The sequence below is a fragment of the Podarcis raffonei genome, chromosome 6 (genome assembly GCF_027172205.1).
Source record: "Podarcis raffonei isolate rPodRaf1 chromosome 6, rPodRaf1.pri, whole genome shotgun sequence".
Lineage (NCBI taxonomy): Eukaryota > Metazoa > Chordata > Lepidosauria > Squamata > Lacertidae > Podarcis > Podarcis raffonei.
This window is the reverse complement of record NC_070607.1, coordinates 43,268,382-43,289,430: the sequence shown is the minus strand read 5'-3', so window position 1 is coordinate 43,289,430 and position 21,049 is coordinate 43,268,382. Positions and strand designations below refer to the sequence as shown.

At 38.2% G+C, this 21,049-nt stretch overlaps 1 protein-coding gene across 2 annotated transcripts in view; it reads right to left on the bottom strand.

Moving 5' to 3' along the window:
- Nucleotides 1-3,391: 3,391 nt before the first annotated feature.
- Nucleotides 3,392-21,049, bottom strand: part of GLIS1 (GLIS family zinc finger 1) — a 188,022-nt gene continuing 170,364 nt past the window's right edge. The window contains exons 10-12 of one of the 2 annotated variants that reach the window (XM_053392398.1): nucleotides 15,218-15,396; nucleotides 8,924-9,091; nucleotides 3,392-4,086 (exon numbers count right to left, since the gene is read on the bottom strand). In XM_053392398.1, the coding sequence (XP_053248373.1) occupies nucleotides 3,947-4,086; nucleotides 8,924-9,091; nucleotides 15,218-15,396 (487 nt within the window). In that variant the 3' untranslated portion in view covers nucleotides 3,392-3,946. The remainder of the gene's footprint in view (nucleotides 4,087-8,923; nucleotides 9,092-15,217; nucleotides 15,397-21,049) is intronic. The other variant, XM_053392399.1, reaches the window with a different exon arrangement.

Below are 21,049 nucleotides of genomic sequence, written 5' to 3'. Positions count from 1 at the left end.
TGAATGTACTTACAAGATTATTGTTATATATTCCTTTTTAAACAAAAGCAAAGCTGGTGATCAGCACAAGTTGATGGAGGGGTAGAATACAATGTTATAGAATTGTAAATAATAACAAAAGCATAGAGAGGAATCATGGATCCCTGAATCTGTCTGAGGAATTTCTGAATAAGACTAAAATCTCCCACAGATAAGGGTCTAAATCCTACAGGCATTTATACATTTTAAAGTCCTATTGACATCAAGGGGTCTTAAGCATCTTTGCAAGACCTACCCTACCCTACCCTACTCTACCCTACCCTATAAGGCTTACAGGGTCGTTGTAAGAACTACCACTACATAACGCACATGAAAGGTCTTGAACACTTGAAAGTGCTATACAGATGCCACATAACAATAATAATTGTTTTTCTTATTCTACAAATCCTGCAACTGAAAATAGTTTATTGTTGAACCTAATTTCATACTTAATGCAATCCCCAACTGAGATTTGAATGTTATTTTAATATTTCACAGAATTCTACAGTAAGAGAAAATAATTTATCTGTGAAAACCCAAATGTGCTTTTAACACATTTGAAACCTTACTACATTTACAAGCAAAGAGTCTCACATTTCATTCTGCAAGAGCTGTCCTCCCTCAGAGCTGTCTTCAGGCTTTTGTGGGGCCTCCACAGACACCTGGCCTTCTCTTCCCATCGACCCCCTCATGTATTGGGGCTTCAGTGCTGGGCTAACAGGCCTGGGGGTAGGGGTGACCCAAGACATTTTTGGTCTGTGTTGAAGGACAAAAGTAGTTCCCTGTTCCAGATACTTACAGAACATAACTGAACTGACAGTTAACTTTTACTTCAGTGCCCCAGCTGAGGGCAGCAGGTTAACTTATCAGGTTGCATGACACATACAGCTTTGTCTTCTAGCATCTGACAATTGTCAGCTCACTACTCTGCCTAATGCTCATCTGCTGCCTGCCCAAGGAAATACAGTCATACCTCGGGTTGAATGTGCTTCAGGTTTAGCGCTTCTGGGTTGCGCTCCGCGGCAACCCAGACGTAACAGAGTGCATTACTTCTGGGTTTCGCCGCATGTGCAGATGCTCAAAATGACGTCATGCACATGCGTGGAAGCGGCAAAACACGACCCACACACACACACAGATGTGCCATTGCGTCTTGCGTTCTATTTAGGATGCGAACGGGGCTCTGGAACGGATCCTGTTTGCATTCCAAGGTACCCCTGTACCTTGCATCCCAAGGTACCACTGGCAATAATGCAGGAGAATTATTGCCATTTTACACCATGTGACCCACATGGTGTCTGGCAGAACTGCATGGCCTGGGCTGGCTGCCTTTTTGCATGCTTGCTGAGTAAAAGGCCTTTCAAAATAGTGTTGTCTATAACGTTGGGAGAAGGCAGCAAGGCAAGACAGCCAGCTAGGCCAGGCGAGCAGCAACCAAATTTTGCTAGTACCAGCCAAGGAAGATAGGAGTGGCTGCTTAGGCCCTCCTTGGGAATGGCTGGGAGGCAGATGCTGTTGTCACCCAGCATTGCTGGATTTGAGTTTGTTGGTGTCTCTGGTAACTTCTCTCTCTTACATCATGGATGTTGGCAAATTGGATTTTAAAAGGCAAAATAATATTAGAATTGGAGCTGTCAGAGAGGCACAGGGAACCTGTGTTTTAATGCTTAGGAACTTGGCAAAGGCTTTGCAGATTTTTATATTATGGATGGATGTTTTGTATTCTTTTACTAATACTATTGCTTAATACAAGTTTGTCATGGCCTTTGGCTAGTACAAAAAGCTCATGAACCTGAACTGACAACCACAGAGACGTAATGCCTCTTCCAAAATCTGTTTTTCTTTTAACCCCATAAAGAAAATTAGGTTCTGTGAAACAGTACATTGCCATGGAAAGAAATGCATTTGTATATTTAGAAAAAATAACATAGTCTCTTGCCTATTTTAATTTTATTGCTGGGCAGAACTGTGTGGAGTTCAGAGTAATGCTGTTACAAACCTTCCACATTACGATTGTAAACAGAATGTAGCATCTACTTGGCATAACCCAGAAAAATACAGTGCTGTCTTCTCTGCACATATTGATCCTGCTTCAATACCTCTAGTCAGATATTCACAATTGCATCCAGTTTGTCAGTGTTAAAAAAAGTGAGCAAGGAGAACCCTGTAAGCCCCATCTATTTCAGTGGTGTACGCACAGCCTCAGATGGTACATTGGGTTAGAACACAGGTAAACATAGTGCCTATTGATGTTGTTCGAATCCAACATCCATCAACCCCCAACCACTATGGGTAATGGTCTGGGATGGTGTGAGTTTGAGGCCATCCCGGACTACTGCCATTGAAGTCTGCTTTCATGGAAACATAGCACTAGCTTGATAGGGTATTTATTCATATTCAAAACTTTCAAGCAGTGTGTTGTTGCCTTGCATGCTCTCATAATCAAATAATAATAATATGTATATACCCTGCCTTTTTCCATGTAAGTGACTCAGGGCAGCTTACAGATACAAATAATAATGAGAATCAACGAATGTCACCAACAATCAGTAGCATTGGGAAATGCTGTGTCTAATGCACAGAAATTCTAAGTTTCACTTCCTTGTGCAAAATCACCCAACTTTGTGGTACTTTTGATTAACTGCTGAGGATAGGATTGTATTCTTTCAGAGAAATATAGAAGTATTCATAGCTTGCATTAATTAGCCACAAGAGGGAGATACGGGCATGGCCTATGGAAAGTTTACAGTTGATGAGGCTATCTTCTGATTTTATTATTTATATGCTGTTGCTTTCTTTAAAAAAAAGAAAACCGATGGTGAAATATAATGGCCTTGGTTCAAGAAGCACAAAGGCATTTGCATACTTTGAGTATTTATTATTTGAATGTTGCATTCACCTTTGGCTGTTTAAAACATTCCTTGTCCAAAGAGAAGGCAACCCAATATAATGCTAAACATAGGTCATGATCTAGCAAGGAAAAGTCCATTTGGATAAATAGACTTCCAGGCACAGACTTCTCCTCCTACATGTAGTTGCTGCTGCTGAGGATGGTGTTAAAAACCCTTACATCTGCCCCACCCCAGGTTGCATACATGTATATGGTTATTCCCTTTTCCTCTGTGAATAACCAAGGTAAACTGGTTTCTGTAACTGCAAAGGTTATAGACCAGGGCAGCTGCTTCTTGACACAAAATTAGTCAGTTTCAGCACCATATCAAAATGGTAATTTATACTAACACAGGAATGTATCATAAAGCATATTCAGAAAGAAGAATAGTTTTATGAGAAGTGAGTGGAAGATAACCAATTACAGCATTTGGGAAAGAAGATATAAACTGCAGCAAACAACTGCATGTGCTCTTAAGTCACTGATGTTAAGGTTTAGCAAAATGGCAGATGAAATTTTATTTTTAAAAAAGACAGTAGACTTCTTTCCAGTTTTTAATGCTTTCTTGTAAAATTGAAAATATAAAACCAGCTCAGCATAGTGAAAACTTTTATGTACATGAGGTCTGTGACTTTTAAAGAAGTCCTTTTATAGTCAAGAAAACACCAGATGAATTAACTGTGATTAAAGAGACCAGGATTCTTAAATTGAAAACATACTTTAAAAAAAAAAAATCTTTACAAGCATATTATATAATTTAGATTTATATTTTACTAAAAGAACTTACACAACAAGCAGTTTCGGATGCTCTCCCTTCTCCCTTAAGAGAATCAATTTCAAAGTGCCACAGCAAAGGAATAGATTCCAATAATTGTACAGTATATTCCTTTATAAAATAGATTGGTAAAATGTGAGAGGTTGACTTAAATGAGCACATACATTTAGTTGCAGACTAAATACAGTAAAGGTAGTTGAACAACAATTCTGTAAATACAAAAGGCATAAGCATGGTAAAGAAAACAAATATTTTAGCCGGGCTTAGGTATCCGTATAGATGGGAGGAATGTGATTCAAACAGTGATCAAAAGTGCCATTTTGGAAAAATCCATTATTTTCTTCTGTTCCGTTGATAACTACTTCTTCCGACACACATTGTGCTTCAGAAATGACCTCATAACCTGAAAATATGGCAAGCACATGAGACTGATTAATACTACGAAAGGTGGCAAATACAATCTGAGTACGAGGCACAAACTAAATGTGATGCTCAGTTCTAAGATTAATTTTCCTTTCATTGTGTATTTTTTTAAATGCAAAGTAGCAGGTAGGCTTGAGAATGGGAAGAGGAGAGGAGCTGCTCAAGCACATTCCCTTCCTACCACTTGTTCTCTCAAAACCTCCCGTTTGTGCCTGCAGAGAAAAATATATGCAATTGAGCTCATAGCTTAAGTCATAACTCCACAGCTTCTGATACATGTTGTTGTTGCACAGCAGCTGTTTGTGCTTTGTTCACTCAATACCATAGGAGCCAACTCCCAGGGGCTGAGGACCCTTTGCCCCCCCCTAAAATATTTGAGGCCCCCCAAATGGGCACTGCTGTTTCAATGGTGTGTGCGCGTCAGGTCTTGTGTTCAGTTATGTGGGCTTACCTGCCCCCCCCCCCAATTTTATTCAAGTTGGCACTCCTGCTCAATACAGTACAGTGGTACCTCAGGTTAAGTACTTAATTTATTCTGGAAGTCCGTTCTTAACCTGAAACTATTCTTAACCTGAGGTACCACTTTAGCTAATGGGGCCCCCATGCAATTTCTGTTCTCATCCTGAAGCAAAGTTCTTAACCCGAGGTAATATTTCTGGGTTAGCGGAGTCTGTAACCTGAAGCGTATGTAACCCGAGGTACCACTGTATTCACAAATTGTCATTAAAACTTTCAGTAACCGTGATCTGCTTTGAAGTTACAGCATAAAATTCCTCTGCATGGCTTTGTCAATGATTTCCAATTAAGACTTGATAGCCTTACTAGTAAGATGTTAAACAGACACAATGTGGGGAGTGACTGTTTATTTATCCTGGGTCAGGGGATACACAAAATATGTTTCTAAAATGAAATTCTAGTGGCTGGACCTTTGGCTGTTGTATGGATGGAGGACTTTGTTGTTTAAGTTTTAAAAATATGACTTAGAGATATGTGGATATAATTTGTGCAACACCCTGGCAAAAGATAATTAACAACCACACAAAGCTCAACTTTGCAGCTACTTGTATAGCTATGCAGGCAAGTCACTTTTAAGTTTAAAACCAGCTAGCCACGTGAGCAGCTGCAGCAGAAACTTAAAAAAACACATTCTGTTTGCATTTGCAATTCTTCCTTGTGCATTTTGTAGCTTCACAGCACTGCAGCGTTAGAGACGCTGCTTATCAACTATAAAACATTTTTGGAGAACAAGTATCTGTTCCTTATTATCATTTAAATTCCTGTTTGTAAGAGACCCAACTCTTAACAGCACTCTTCATCCTTTTTCACCTGTGGAAACCAAATGCAGTTGGCTGATGAAAATGTGGCTGGGAAGGGGAAAGGGGTGAACAGCTATGCTAAAGAATGCTGCAGAAGGGCCAATACTCTCAAAACTATCAACTTTTAATCTTCTGGCTCCAATACCACTGTTTAGAACTGACAAAATTTCAGAGTTATCACACTTTCTTCTAAATTGTTATGCTAACAGGAGCTCAAAGGGAAAGTTGTAGGAATGGGGGGCAGCGGGAAGGAAGGTACTTGACTGACAATGAAGATAAAGATTGAGAAAGTATGAAGACCTGGAACTTATCTCCCTTTCCCACAATGTCCAATTCATTCTCCAGTTTCAGGATTTTTTGAGAGCCTCATGCTCAAAAGAGTGTATAAGCAAACATCCAGGCTGTGTATACACTATACCTTTAAAACACATTCTTTTGCTCAAAGGATTCTGGGCACTGGGCTACAATCCCCAGCAACCCTTAACAAACTACAGCACCCAAAATTAATAGATGGAAATAACATACTTTAAAGGTATAGTGTGTACATAGCCCCAGAAAACGGCAAGTGGGACCCATTGCACAAGGAACTTGTTTATCCTCTGTGCTACAGCTCAGTCTGCAACGCTCTGCTGAAATAAATTTGGAACCAAATCCCATATACTCCTGTCTTGGTCTGTGTGGCAGCTTCTTTCATTCAAATGATCAATAGAATCTGAATAAGCATGGAACTCAGATCTGCTCTGGGTTGCATTCTTGAATTTATTTTATTTCAGCTCTTGGTACATAATTATTTTATTATTTCTATATAATACTATCAATGTGCATGGAACTTTGCAGATTGCCGTAAGTGACAAAATAAAACATAACCACCACCACCCAGTCAACCCAGGAGTTTACAATCCAAATTTCAACAGTGGGAAAACAGCAAAGGAAGGTTGGCAAGAAAGGATAACAAGGATAAATGATAGCAAATGCACCTATGTGCACTTATTAGGTTTTGTTTCACCCACAGTGGTAGAATGGACAGTAGTAAGCTATGACAACCCAGATGCCATTGTAACAACCCAGATAGCACAAAACATCCAAAATACTAAGATAAAGAATTTATTCTCTGTTAATAGGATTGGTCATACCAGGTTAATAGGATTGGTCATACCAGGCATTTTTAGTAGATGAGATCTCCCTTATATTGATGGTACCATAAAACCAAGAAAAAGAAACACTAATCTAAGACCCAGTGAGTACAAATGATCTATTTGGCCAACAAATTATCTATGAATTGCAGGGTTGTTTGTTTTTGTGTTTAAGACTCTTAAGTATTTGCCTAAATATAAAAAGTACCAAAGTGAAATATCTCATAGCAGTTTAGACGCCAGACATAAAAATATCAATGGCTGTTGAATTTGGTTTCTTGCCATGATATTATTCTTTGCTCCGATGACTTCTTTTGAAAAGTTTATTTAGTCTGCTCCATACTAATCCTAATCTGCAATCTGATGTTAACCTGAATAGAGGATGTTTTAAAAAACTTCAAAAAAGCGACTTCCAAAAAGGCAGAGAACATGAAACAACATACAAAAATGTCAACTGTAGGTTAAAAAATCCATCCTTAACTTTTTACTAGATTTTAACCTGTGCTAGTTGGAACAAGGTAACTGCATATGATGATAAACAAGTCTGAATCTGAGGCAAATTACCTTCTGTGAAATGACTGTTTTGCTTATATCCTATGTAATATATGTAAGATTAGCTTCCATATTTGAGGACTGGAAAATGGCCTCAATACAACACATTTTTTAAAAAAGGGATCTGGGGATGGGGGGAGGCAGTCCTGGAATTTACAGGTGGGTTAACTTAACGTCTGCCCCAGAAAAATGATGGGAAGTATTGTTAAAGATAATATTACAAACCATATAGAAGAACAAGCCTTGCTGTAGCAGAAACAGGATGACATGCAAGGGTAAGGTCTATTTCATTACCCTCCTGGAGTTCTTCAAGTGTGTCAACAAGCCTATAGATAGAGGTCATCTGATTAACATAATGTATTTGGATTTTCCAAAAGCTTTCAGCAAAGTACCTTTCCAAAGACTCTAGGAACTGGTTACATAACAGGAAGCAGAGAGTAGGAAGAAATGGACAGTTCTCCAGATAGAGTGATGTAGAAAGTGGAATCCCCCAAGGATTGTGCTTTTTAACTTGTTCAGAAATGATCTAGAGTTGGGGTGAGCAGTGAGGCAGCCAAGTCTGCTAATGATACTAAATTGTTCAGGGGCATGAAAACAAAAAGGGATTGTGTGAAGCTCCAAAACAACCTCTCCAAATTGAGTGAATGGGGCATTAAAATGGCAAATGAAATTCAATATTATAAGTGTAAAGCAATGCATGTTAGGACAAAAAATCAATAATTTTACATATGCATTCATGGAGTCTGAACTCACAATGCCTGACCAGGAATGAGACCTTGGAGTCATAGGGAATAACTCAATGAACCTATCAAACCCAGGATTCCATTAGCTTTGAAGAAGGCAAATTCCATGTTGGGATCATTAGGAAAGGAATTCAAAATAAAACTGCCAATATCATAATGTCATTATATGAATCTATTGTGCAACTGCATTTGGAATACACCATACAGTTCTGGTCGCCTCATTTCAAAAGGGATACTGTAGAGTTGGAAAAGTTTCAGAAAAGGGCAAGCAAATGAAGAGAATCTTGGGGGGGGGGGGAGAGATTTAAGCATGCCAGCAGGAGTTTGCTAAAGTTATGTATATTTTACAGCTTCGTTTTTACATCTTTGGTTATTTATTTATTTTTTTAAAATTGCATTAAAAATTATTGGCTGGCACCTCAAAGACTGCATGTGTATAAGCAATTTGAAATTATGAAAAAAAACCTTTTAAAAAGCCAATAGGAATTTAATACCTTTTTCTAATATTTGGGTAACATTTTATAAACTCAAAATTTCCACAACCATGCTACAATTTTGTGAACTTAAATACAGAAATAAAAACAGTTGTCTCAGTATTAAAGGATATGATAAATCTACAAATATTTTGTATATCTATGAAACAGAGAAACCTTTAGCTGCAATGTTAGCTGATCAAGCTGTAGAACTAGATCTAATCTAGGCATTATATGAAACATGTAGTCACTGCCAGCCGACAATTCTTCTGCATGCCTTCAAGTAATGTTTAACTGAAACAGGCATGTGATGTTAATACAGTGTTGTTGTGCCATGTGTCTGATTCAACTAGATAATACTGGGAGACATGGGGATGGATAAGAGCTACACATTTCATGCAACACCTGACTCAGAGATTGAATTCTCGCTGTGCAGCGTCAGATAATTCAGTCTCTGAAAGAAGAGAATTAGAGGACCTTAATACATACAAAAAAGCAGCATCCCACTTTCCTTATTTATAAAATATAAAAAAGATGTTTGCTTCCCCCCTATAATAAATTATTGAGCAAGATTAATCCAGTACAGCCCAGATCAGTTACCTGTTGAAGCTATAGGTGCACTAAGGATGTGATAGCCATTTTGTCGCAGAGGGTTAAAGCAATGGGAGTCCCCTGACAGCGCATCACTGTTGACAGATGAGTCCATTGCTCGGTAACAGTCCTCATAGTGGAAGCAGTTCTGTATAGAATGAAAGCTGCCTTGATAACCTGCAAATAGATATTGTACAGGCATTTTTAGTATTAGAAATATGCATTTGGTTTCATTTATGAAATTTTGTTTCATGGTGGTACTGTCTATTGTAGTTTGACATCAATCTTTAAACTTTTAATTTTAGCGGTATTGTGGAGTTTATTTTCTAGGCTTGTTGTCGGAGGTATTTCCAATCACACATGACAGGGAGTCGGAATGAAAGCTGCCTTGATAAAATTAGGTATATCCTCTTTGGCATTGGGCAGGGAGTGTCTGGCTGAGAGATTCAAAGAGCTCTTATGCCAGGCTGATCAGCTATCTCACTCTGAGACTTCAAGGACAGTACCTTATTGATGTTGAGAGTTATCCTCATTTCTATATTTATGAACTATGAAGTCCTCTGCACACACCTTCTAAGATGACTGTATACTTTAGAGATGGGCAGTGAATCAATGAGACACTTGGATTCCACTGAGCAATCCGTTCAGCTCCAATGAGCACTTTGTATGCATTGCTAAGGGAAAAGCTGAACATTTTCCAGCCTGCCCGGTAGAGACATCTTCCAGAAATGATGACATGTCATCTCTCTTTCCCTATGTTTCTCTCCAAATTAGGCATGACATATTGCTGAATGTATGTTTCCCCAGCAATACGAAAAACCATTTTGGGAAGTGGTAAATTTAAGTGGAGAAATGGGGGGCGGTATAGGGGGTTGCTTAACCCATCCTCCTTGTCATGTTTTCCCCGCTCAAAATAGCATTCTCTAAGCAGTTTGTTTCTCTTCCCATGATCTCCACATCTTATAGGAAAGGTATATGATCTGTCAAGGGTTCAAATAAAAGCATGACATCCATACAGGGGTTTTTTCTGTTTGATGGGGGGGGAGTAATTTTAGCTCATGCTTCCTCTCCCAAATAACTGAACTGCAGAATTTGTTTTGAAAGGGCTCCGTATTTCAAGAGAGGTGATGGCAGCATGGCAATCACAGCATTCAGTGCAAACAATTCCTCTGCACCAGGTCCTTTGCCAGTCTGCTAGATGGCAACAGGAAAAACACTGGAATACAACAACTATGATTCTCTACAATAACTGTTGGACCATATGTGTTTGATCCAATCATGGAAGGCCTTGTGATCAAATTAAGGTCTCTCCCGATAAAGGAGGAGATCCTCACTAATACCTTCTCTCCCTGTTGCACCCCCACAAATCTGCTGGGTGTGTGTACCCTTGAGGGCAGCATGGGAAGTGGCACAGGAGGGACCTGTTAAAATTGCCTCCCTACTTTTGTTAGCAGGTGCTAAGGGGATCAAAATGTTAATTCTAGAGAAAATGGCTAGAGTTGCAGTACCTTAGTTTGCAGGCAGCTCTGCGGAGTGACTGACAATACAGCCGATTTAATCAGAAACACTAGTTCAACTGCATTTCCATTCCAGATAAAAGTAGCATACTGTGATGAGTATCATTCAACTTGGCTTGCTGAATGCTCAAGTAATGACAAAATAATTACTTAGATTACAGTGTTGCTGCACTTCAGAGTGAAGTCTCCCACTGTCATTCCCTCCTCACTCGTAACCAAACAGTTACCCGGCTGATATTTCAATTTGGACATTCTGTCAAATATGTCATAGATATTCTTCATGTTACTCATCATTCTACTGTTAGATTACTCTTGTTATTTTCAGGCAAAGAAGGGGAAACATTTATATTGTTGTGGGTTTTTAAAAGCATTTTGTTCTTAAGCTCTTACAGATTTGTCGGTCCTTCATGCCAAAGTGTCTTTCAAGATCTAACACAGAGTAACAGCAGGAGCTTAAAACAAGGTTCAAATCCCATAACGATAGTGCAATTAACAACCACATGTGGTTTAGTACTGCAATCTAAACATGGAGCTTTTAAAAGGATTTCCAAACTCTTAAGGGGCTCAAATATGAACCATTCCATGGAACTGTATAAAATTGGTCTTTCTCCACCCCCCATCTCTTTTATTTTTGTAAGTTTCATAAAGTAACATTTCTATTTGTGTTAAGCGAAGTCCTGGCAGCGGCAGCGGCAGAGTTGACATCCCCCCGCACCCCAAACGATTTCAGCATTCCTTCAGTTTGTCAGATTTAAATCAAATCTGTGGCAGCTAATTTCCAATGAAGAATTTCCCAAACACCCTGTCGGTTTAAATGATCACTGTTAAATGTTTTATGTGGAATAAAATGTAGAAGTATAACAGTTAATAAAGGAATCAACTGTGTTCCAAACATAACATTCAGTTACAATTTTGCTTTGAATGTGACACAGAAAAGCTGTAGTTAACCACATCACAAAGTATGCTCGTTGCCTCTATTTCCCTCAAGCCACAACCCAAAAATCTAAAGCACTTTTTAAACGAATGATGTAATGAGGAAATTATTGGAATATGCCTATTAAATGCCAATTCGTTCATGTCATTCCACTTAAATGTATGAGCACAAATAAGTCAAACTCGTCAAATTACATAAAATCTCTATGAAAAGACATCATGTAAGATATATAAATAGCTGTGCTATTTCATTTGGTTGCCAAATTCCTTCAACGCATAACAATTTCCATCTGATCCTACTTTAGCTGAAGTCAAAAATTCTGCTGGGTTTTTGTTTTCATCCATTGTCCATGCATTCTCATCCATAATGCGTCCAAATAGGATTTCTTTGAGACTTCTATTACCCAGAGGAAGGAGAAGTATAAATATGCCTTTTACTCTCATGAGCAAAGATTTTACATTTGGTTGACAGTTGTTATATTTTCATTTTTAGAGTTAAAAAAATTGAGCACATGCTACTACTTTACTAATTTAAAACACTCATTATAAGAAAATAACTGATTTTTAAGGATATTGATGACATTTACTTGGCCTGAAATTAAGGTACTATTTTGGTGTTTGGCTAAAATAATTGCTTTTGAAAAATTGCAATGAAAAAGCAACACTTCCCTCCAACAGGATGTGTGATTTTCTTATAGAATAAACTTATTACAATAGTTCAAACGTTATTCTGTATAACTGTATGTTTGTTTCTGCTTTACTCTTAAGCAGCTAAACCCTTGTGGTTTCATAGTTACTTAGCTTATTACTGTAATGTGGTTATATGTTATTATCAGCTATCATAAATCAGCTATTGTGCTTCAGTGGCATTAATATTTTTAAATTTAATAACCTGTTCAGCTTCTGATCAAGTCAGCTTTTATTAAGGACAAATAATGTATTGCAACAAGCTCCATTTCATGTTTTTTGTTGTCCACTGGAACCTTAATTGATTATGCTGCTTTTGAAAGATTTGCTATGACCATTTACGCAAGGAAAAAATTGTTCTGCTTGTCATGGTTGCATGCAACAAGAACATGCAAAAATCAAAAACATGAAAGATATGCAAGATTTAAAAAAATGAGAAAGGGTCTGAAAGTCTCCAGTTTGAATCCACTTTGTATTGCAAATTGTATTATTTGGATTCTGGACTGGATAAGTTACCGAATTCCTATGGAACATGTTTCAAATAAGAATCGGAGACTGTCCATAAGATATTATGGGGAAAATAACAACTGTAGGATTGGGTTGGTAAAGAACAACGTTTTATTTTGTATTTTAATGATAGGTTGATTTTATAGTTGCTTGGAAGCCATTTTGACATATCTGATCCCAAAACTAAAGCATTTGCGATTAATATAAAAGATTATTTAGCTCATGCCCATCACCCTTAGAATCAGTGCTCGACAAATTAAATACAATGTGCATACTGGCTTTGAAATCTGCAACTCAAACTATTTAAGGTTTAAAGGTTTTGTGAGTCAGAACACCACGTTAACATATTCTGAGATTAAATAGATTGAAGACTAAATAGAAAAATGCAACTTGCTTTGAATACTTATAGATGAGATCATTTCTGTAGGAATATCTTAGTGTGCATCAGCAAATATGAGATTTAATGGAGTTTTGAGTAATTAATTATTGAGAACAGCAGTCATACACATTCAAAAATCCATAAACTAAAATTGTCGTATGACACAGAATCAGAACACATTACAGAATACAGGGTTTATTTGCCCAATAATATAGGTAAAAATACCCCAATGGATGTCTGATAAAAATTATGGAACAGTGCACATACATTTTCTTTAAACATGGCCCATAAGGGACAGCTGCTATAAAATTATGTCATTATGTAATGTATAGATAGTACATTACTCCACAGCTGAGAAATAACTACATAATAACTACTCGCCAATATATGCTGGAAGTGCCAAGAAAAAAGAGGATTTTTACCAAATGTAGTGGGAATGTAAAGACACAGATTTGAGGGGGGTGGGATTTCCTGAACTCTTAGATATAACTGTAGATATAACTGTAATATATAAAATTCAACTAGACCCTGTTGTTCTTTTTCTTGAAATATGTGCATGATCTAGTAAGGTATGATCATATGATAACTGCTGCTAGGATAATGTTGGGTTTCAATGATATAGCCTAAAGAATGGTCAGGAAAATTGTGCAAATTTGCCTCAGTGGTTAAATTGAGACACTATATCAGATTTAAAGAAAAATATGAAATTGGTTGTATCCACTTCTGCAACCATACTTCCTCTTTCCCCAGGGTCTGCTCCAGAGGGTCTCCCAACCCATCAGGATTAGATTTTGAGGGCACACAGAGGGCTGCAGGGGACAGGGATAAGCGTCATTGTGCAAGTTGGTGTCTGATGCATGAGTGGGCCAGGAGCATTGGTCACAACCCAGTGACAACTTACATTCATAACACAGAACCCTTTTGTTGACTATAGCAGGAGAAATGAGTTGTTTCCAGATATAAAACATGGTTTTGCAATGTTTTGGATATACTTAACTATAGGATGTTTTATGTTATACAATGTATTTTGTTTGTAGTTTGCTAATTAGTGTAAAATTACACTTTATTTCCATTTTTTTTAAAGCAAAGATATATTTAAAGGGATTTAGGTTTGCTTATAAGCCTAGTTTCAAGACTTATGGATTTTGGCTTAATATAGATGTTTTTGTTTATCCTTTGTTGATGATAAACTGTTAATGTTTACTATCATTTTTTATTTGATACTGTCATTTGCTGATGCTTGTTGGCTGCTTTGTGGCCTTGCTTGAGCCACGCAGACCTGAACTAGTCCAAAAAATACTAAACTCAGGAAATTTCTGCAGCTAACTGAGCTTGAGCCTTATACATCTTGTGTAAGACCACATGACTGCTAGTAGCCCTGCTTGTACCCAAATCAAATGGGCAATGGTGGGGACAGGTATATAATTGGAAATGGGCACAGATGGAGTGGGGATTTCCCCTGTGTGTTGCTCTTTTGTGCTAGCTTATACACAGGACATACCCTTTCCCAAAGTCTAGGCAGCTGTCACCTGTAGTACTAAGGCCAACAAACATAAAAACATTTCACATTGGATGTCCACATTTTCAAAAGAGCTCTGTCTTGTTGAAAGGGCACCTTCCATTGAAATACAAGGAAATTTGGCAGCACTAAACAGAACACACTATCACAGTTTCCACATCTGTATTTAAGCTCCTACTTCATTTGTACGCTTCAAAACCTATACAAAGCACTTGGTTGACACTGCATTAGCTTGTCAGTGTGGCTGCTTCTACCAGTCATAAATAGTTATCATTGATCACAGATTACAGCCCATTATGCCACTGTTAATTATAGCTTTCCTCTTTCATAGTGCAGAAGATGAAGTGCTTTCAATACAGAATAAATGTGGTGCAGTTGCCATTTGCTGCCTTAATGTAAGTAAGCACTGTAACCAATCAAACAATGCAGAGCGTCAATGAAAATATTAGCAGACCTTCCAGACATAACTAAACATTATGAGGAACATTTAGCTGCTGACAAGAATAGCAGCCTCAAACCCTTCTCGTCTATAATGGGTTGTACAACCGACTGTACTGTCACCATACTGAATATGTTCCTACTATTTCTATTCCACTTCACAGCATAAGTCATAGCACCATGATGTCAGGACAAGCAGCATGGTGCACTATCCCCTTTTTGGTCAGCTCTTTCAATGAATCTGCACACACATTTGGCATTTCTTGTACGCACTGTGCATCAACACACGCACACACATATGCATGAACATAGTATAGAATTACCTTGTGGTCCCTGCTGTGCAGACTGGTTTTGAAATTGCGTATATGTTTTATTTGCTGAGAAGTGCTGCCCACCTGGAGATTGGCTGTGTGATGATGGGGAGCTGTGTTTCGGAAGTAGGGGAGGAGCAACTATGGTTTTCAATGGACTAACGAGAGGAGGATGAATATTTGGAACAATCCTAGAACAAGAAGGAAGAGCGAGAGAGATGATAAACTTGATCCCATATCACTGAGTGCATGAAACACTTGGGCAAGTGTGGCTTTAGTATGTGTGTGTGAGTGAATTTTACTTACAATTCATGTAAGTTAAAAGTACAGTATTAATAACTACGAATTTGTCTGTGAGACATGACAGCAACAACAAAAATAGCTTAACAGAAATATACTTTTAAAAGCCAAGGTGGAATCTACATACATATAAAAAATGCTGTGAAAATGCTTTTTAAAAAAAGTTTTGAAAAATATATTGAATTAGCAATAGCTCACCATCGCCATCTAGTGTCACATTTGTTTATTGAACTTTACAACACACTTAAAATGTTTTATTTGCATCTGTATAGCTGAGTCCCAAATCTCTAATCACTTGCAAAAGTTTTACTGACAACAGTTACAGAGTACATTGCATCTACTTCTCATAGCATAGGAGCACTTCATGCTTTTAGAATGCATTGAGCTTTCAATTGATCAAAAATGCCTGAGCTGGTTTGTTTTCCAGTTGCAAGAGCTGAGCTTCCTTCTTTGCACACAACCCCAGTATTATTATTTGTCCCACCACTGGCCCAAAAGCAACTTATTAAAAACTTCAAAAGGCTGAGGGCTGCTTCCTATTGATGCATTTACTACAAAAGATAATCATGCAAGTAACAAGTATTCCACAGTCATGTTTGAAATAAAGCAGGTGTGCTTATTAATTCATGAGCAAGTTCATTGAATGGTACCTGTCTCCACTGCTGAGCTTTCAAGCACATTGCCAAATATAGGACAGCAACAAGGCAGAAGGGAGACCACATACGATCCAATCAGAAGCTACAGTGAAGCTAGCCCTGGCTTGGATTGTTGTAGAAGATCACAGTAGTCAGCAAGAATGTTTGAAGATTTGAAGAGTCCAGAGATTTGCATAATGAATGAAGGTTCTAACTGAGAAACCTATCACCATTCATTATCCTGTAAAGGCTCTCCTCATAGGGAGGGCCGTTAAGTGTCCTAATAATGTGAAGATTTATGACACTGATGCCTTAGGCATCCCCATGTACCTCAGGGTGGAGACAACTGGCGAAAGAACTTGTGGAAAGTACTTTTGATCATGTTTCAGTTAGCTACTTGAAACCATAGGGCAAAATCCGCCATGCAATCCATGCTCTGTTGAAAACCTTATTCATTTTGTTAGGAATTGTGTGTGAAAGAGTAGCATTTAAGTGAAACCCTTCCCAGAATTTGTCTGGTTTGAATGGCACGGGCAGAGCAGAAGAGTGAGGCATCTGTGTTAGATTTATATAAGCAATGTGTAAACCAAGAATAATATGTTACACGTTTTGCCAGCCATATGGATGCAAGTACAGTATGGCATTTATTCTATAGATTATGTGTTTTCTTTGCTTCCGTCCTTGTAGATCATGAGGTCAAATTCACGGGCAGATGGGCTGCCTAATTATTTGATATTGCTAGCGTTGTCTCATATACCTTTGGCAGGGAAAGTTACCCTTGATTCCATTCAGGTGTTCTGATAATTTAAAGGCTTTCAGTGTTCTATGCAGGGAATCACTGTAGCACAGAGATATGTGAGTGGATGCAATACTTCATTAAGGGTGTTCCACCCAAAATTTAGGCAGGAGACACCTCCAACTAGACCTTCTGTGTCTGACACAATATGCTCTGAAGTGGGAAAAGAAAGGTATTGTGGTGGATACATTAGGGATTCTTTGGAGCGTTCTACAAATGGATTTTAAAAGACCATACAGTACACAAATTATTCAGCTGCAAACTCAGGTTTTCTAATACTATACAGCAGGGAACACAATCCTAACTCTGATTATGGTAACTGTACAACACACATTTTAAGTTACATGTCTGACACATTTAGGTGTACCTGTAAAAATATTTTATGTGTTCCATACACTGAAAGATTGTAAGAACCCTGATCCAGATGCAGCCATGGACAATAAATCCATATGAGGTACAGCACAACAAATCAAGTGAAATAACTGATGGTGCTGGATATGAATCACCACCATCATTAAACAGCACACTGTATCAGTCCAATATGCCTTGGATAAGCACTGTCATGCAGATGAGGGGACACATTTGTCTCAGCAAGGTGTGTGGATGCCTAGAGCAGGATGTGTGAAATGGCAATGGTCATCCAATTCCAACTGAAGTTTACAGCACAATCCTACGCATATCTAATCAGAAGTAGGCTGGCTGCACTGAGTTGGAACAAAGTATGCCTCTAATACCAACATAAGTGGGAAAGCATATACTGCTTCAAGTTTCCCATAGGCATTGGGTTGTCCAGTTTGAAGAGAGGCTGCTGAGTCAGATTGTCTGATCCAGCAAGGCTCTTCTTACATCTTTTGGAAGGTAGGTATAGACAAACTTTATACGTACATCTTCTGCTTGATAACTGGTCTGACCCAGCCATTCCTAGCTTTAAAAAACAAGAATTTGTTTTTGAAATGGTTTCATTGTTTTCATTTTTGTATAAGCCTCCTGGCTGAAACCCTGGAGTGCTACTTCCAGTCATTGTAGGCTGTACTGAGCTAGCTGGACCAATGGTCTGGTTCGGTTTAAGGCAGTTTCCTGTGTTCCAATGCCCTGCATTGAGAAGAGGCAATGTACGTATTTTGTAATAAATAATGTCTCAGATTTTATTTTACTTTTAAAATCTTCCCGGTAAATGGGTTTACAGAATAAACTATTCCAAAGCCATTAAAGACTAAAATGATGAAAAGGTAAGCCTTTTATCGCTCTAAAAAGGTAAAGGTAAAGGAACCCTGACAGTTAGTCCAGACGCAGACCACTCTGGGGTTGCGGCACTCGTCTTGCTTTACAGTCAGCTAATCTTATTTAATGTATTCCTGACAACAGAAAATACAGTACAGCATGTGTAATTGGTAACTACTTTAAGAGAATATAAAACTGAAACTCACTTCTCTTTTACTTATACTTGGGGTAAAATACGACCACAACAGAGACAGGGATGTTTCCAATATGAACAGCCTCACTTTGTTGTTGTTTTGGAAGGACAGCTTTGACTGTCAAATTCCTCTGCTAAACAATGGATCCCAATATTTCTTCCATCCATCTCAGCAGGAAGAAGATCAGATCCAGAGTTCAGTCCATCTGTACTTTATCTCAAATAAATTCCAATATGTTTTGTGATGTGGTGCTTGTCTGTACTTCAAACCATTTATCAAGTACTGTCAAATAGCATATAATAAATGTTGACATGGAGGGTGATTATTCATTGAATGCTAACACAAAGAAATGCAAAAGTATAGTAAAACCTCAGAGACTAAGGGCCGATTCATACATTATAACCTACCATTTGCTGGCATGTCAGCCACTCACATCAGTGGTCTACATGACAGTATAAACAGTGTACTGTACTCTGAGAGGTGCAGAAGGTGGACCAGGAGGTGCCACATTAATTTTGTGTGTGTGAGAGAGAGAAAGTTTAGGGTAAATGTCAGAAACTTGTCGAATGTTTATGCTTAACTGTAATACTTAAGATTTTAGGATGCCAAAGGGAAATATCAAAATTTGTAAAAACTAGACCATTTTTTGATAACCAGCCAAGGGGAAACTTTAAGGACTCTTTTACAGAACTACTCATCTTGGTATAAGGATCAGTTAATTGGTTTGTGCCTCAAATTTGTTTATGCAGTCATGAAGTATAGGCAAGATTGAATGAAGCAGAATGGAATTCAGGGGGGGAAATCAAGAACTGTTTCCCCGACTTGAATGTTACTGACATAGTTGTCCATAAGAAATTCTAAGCACTGCAATATGGTATTTTCCCAGAGTTCGCAATTTAGAGCTAACTGGTGTGATCTACAGTTGTCCTAAATTACTGTGCAAGGAGGTGTGGCAAAAGCATGATAGGATTCCTTGATTATGTAAACAAGCACCGTACCAAATTGTTAGTTCAGGGTAGGAGCCATAAATTAGACACCTCAGGACGTATATTTTCCATGATTGTGTAAACAAGCTTTAAGTAAAATAATACTATAGCAGTAAACTATAACAAATAAATGCAAAATGCCTCATTTATAAAAACTGCACTCTGATCACTCAAATTATATTTAAAAAATAACCTCTCAAGTCAGCTACAGGATCAAAAGACCAAAGCAAAATGAAAAGAAAGAGAAAAGGTTAACATCAATTTTCATCTCTTCCAATAATATTAAAAATGATGTGCAAAGCTCTACTAATCTAGTTTCTGGACGATGCCCAGTTTCGTGCCACGTGTTTCTTTTCTGGGCCCTACCCTCGGGGAATTTCTGTCAACACAAGCTCAGGAAATAGTTAAACCGTTCAGTTTTTTTTGGGGGGGGGACCCTCTATCTGAAGTTTGGTGAACTTTGCTACTAATCAGTCCCAGGTGCCTTTGCCTTATTTTACAGAATATGCAGGATTCCTTCAACAGCACAATACTAAATCAGTCATTGTAGTTTACTCTCCCAAAGAACTGTTCTATTTTATAGGTTTACATTAATGTGTAAGCATGCAGCAATAAGCTTACTCTTGGATACTTGTATGCTCTACTACATTATACTGGAACTCAACAGAAACTCAGCAATATGCTTCTATCCTCTCCGTGAACAATGACTGCTCGGCTCAAGAGCTAGCAAAGGAAGCAATCGCTACCAAGATCAGAATAACCAGGAATTCTTCTGTCATTCAACTTCAACAGGATATTTTTGACTCCCTTGTAGTTCAGCACAGATACACCAGCCACTTGAATTTGCAAAAAACCAAATGGGTCACAGTGCACAAAATATCAGCATGGATTGACTTTCAGAAGTTAACCAAATTTGAAATAAAACTCAAAACTAGTCTGACAAGTTTATCTTTTAAAGGGGGGGGGGTAAAAGCTTTTCAAGTTGAAGGAGGAACAGAAACAGTTCTACATCTTTCACATATGAATGCAACTTTAAAGAAGGTGATGGATGCTACCAAAGTTATACTTTTCAACAGTTTCCTTTTACATTATTACAAAAAAGGGGGACACTTCAATTTTAGCAATATTGAATGTTGTCAATATTTGTTGCCAGAACTGCATGTTGTCTGTAGGTAAAACTCTGCACCAACATAACCTAAATTCTGCCCTAAAAGCAAAATTCTGCACCCAATAAAAATTAAACAAGTAGTTTATTTTGCACAAGGACAGGCCTTTATATGCAGGAAATTTCACTATGGCTATAATTTTATGGGGGGAGGGCAGCGGTGGAACCCAGAAGGGCAACCACAGAAGGTGAAAAAGTCAGTGTGGTGTAGTTGAGCATTGACGTTCACAGGGTAACACTGGGCCAGCCACTATCTCAGTCTAGCCTATAGCAGCACTCATTACCCCAGAGGTGAGGCTCTCTCTCTGAAGGTCTTCAAGCAAAGGGTGGACAACCATCTTTTGAAGATGCTTCTCGCTCTGGATTTCCTGCATTAATTGGGGGGTTGGGTTAGATGGCTGCAAGGCCCCCTTCAACTCTGTGGTTCCCCCCAAAAATATCCAGCATTGCTGTTCACTATTGAGACCTCTCCTACAACACTTTGCTCTCTTCCACACATCTGTGCTGAACGTAAAAATAACATTCCTTGATAAAGAATTTTTTCCCC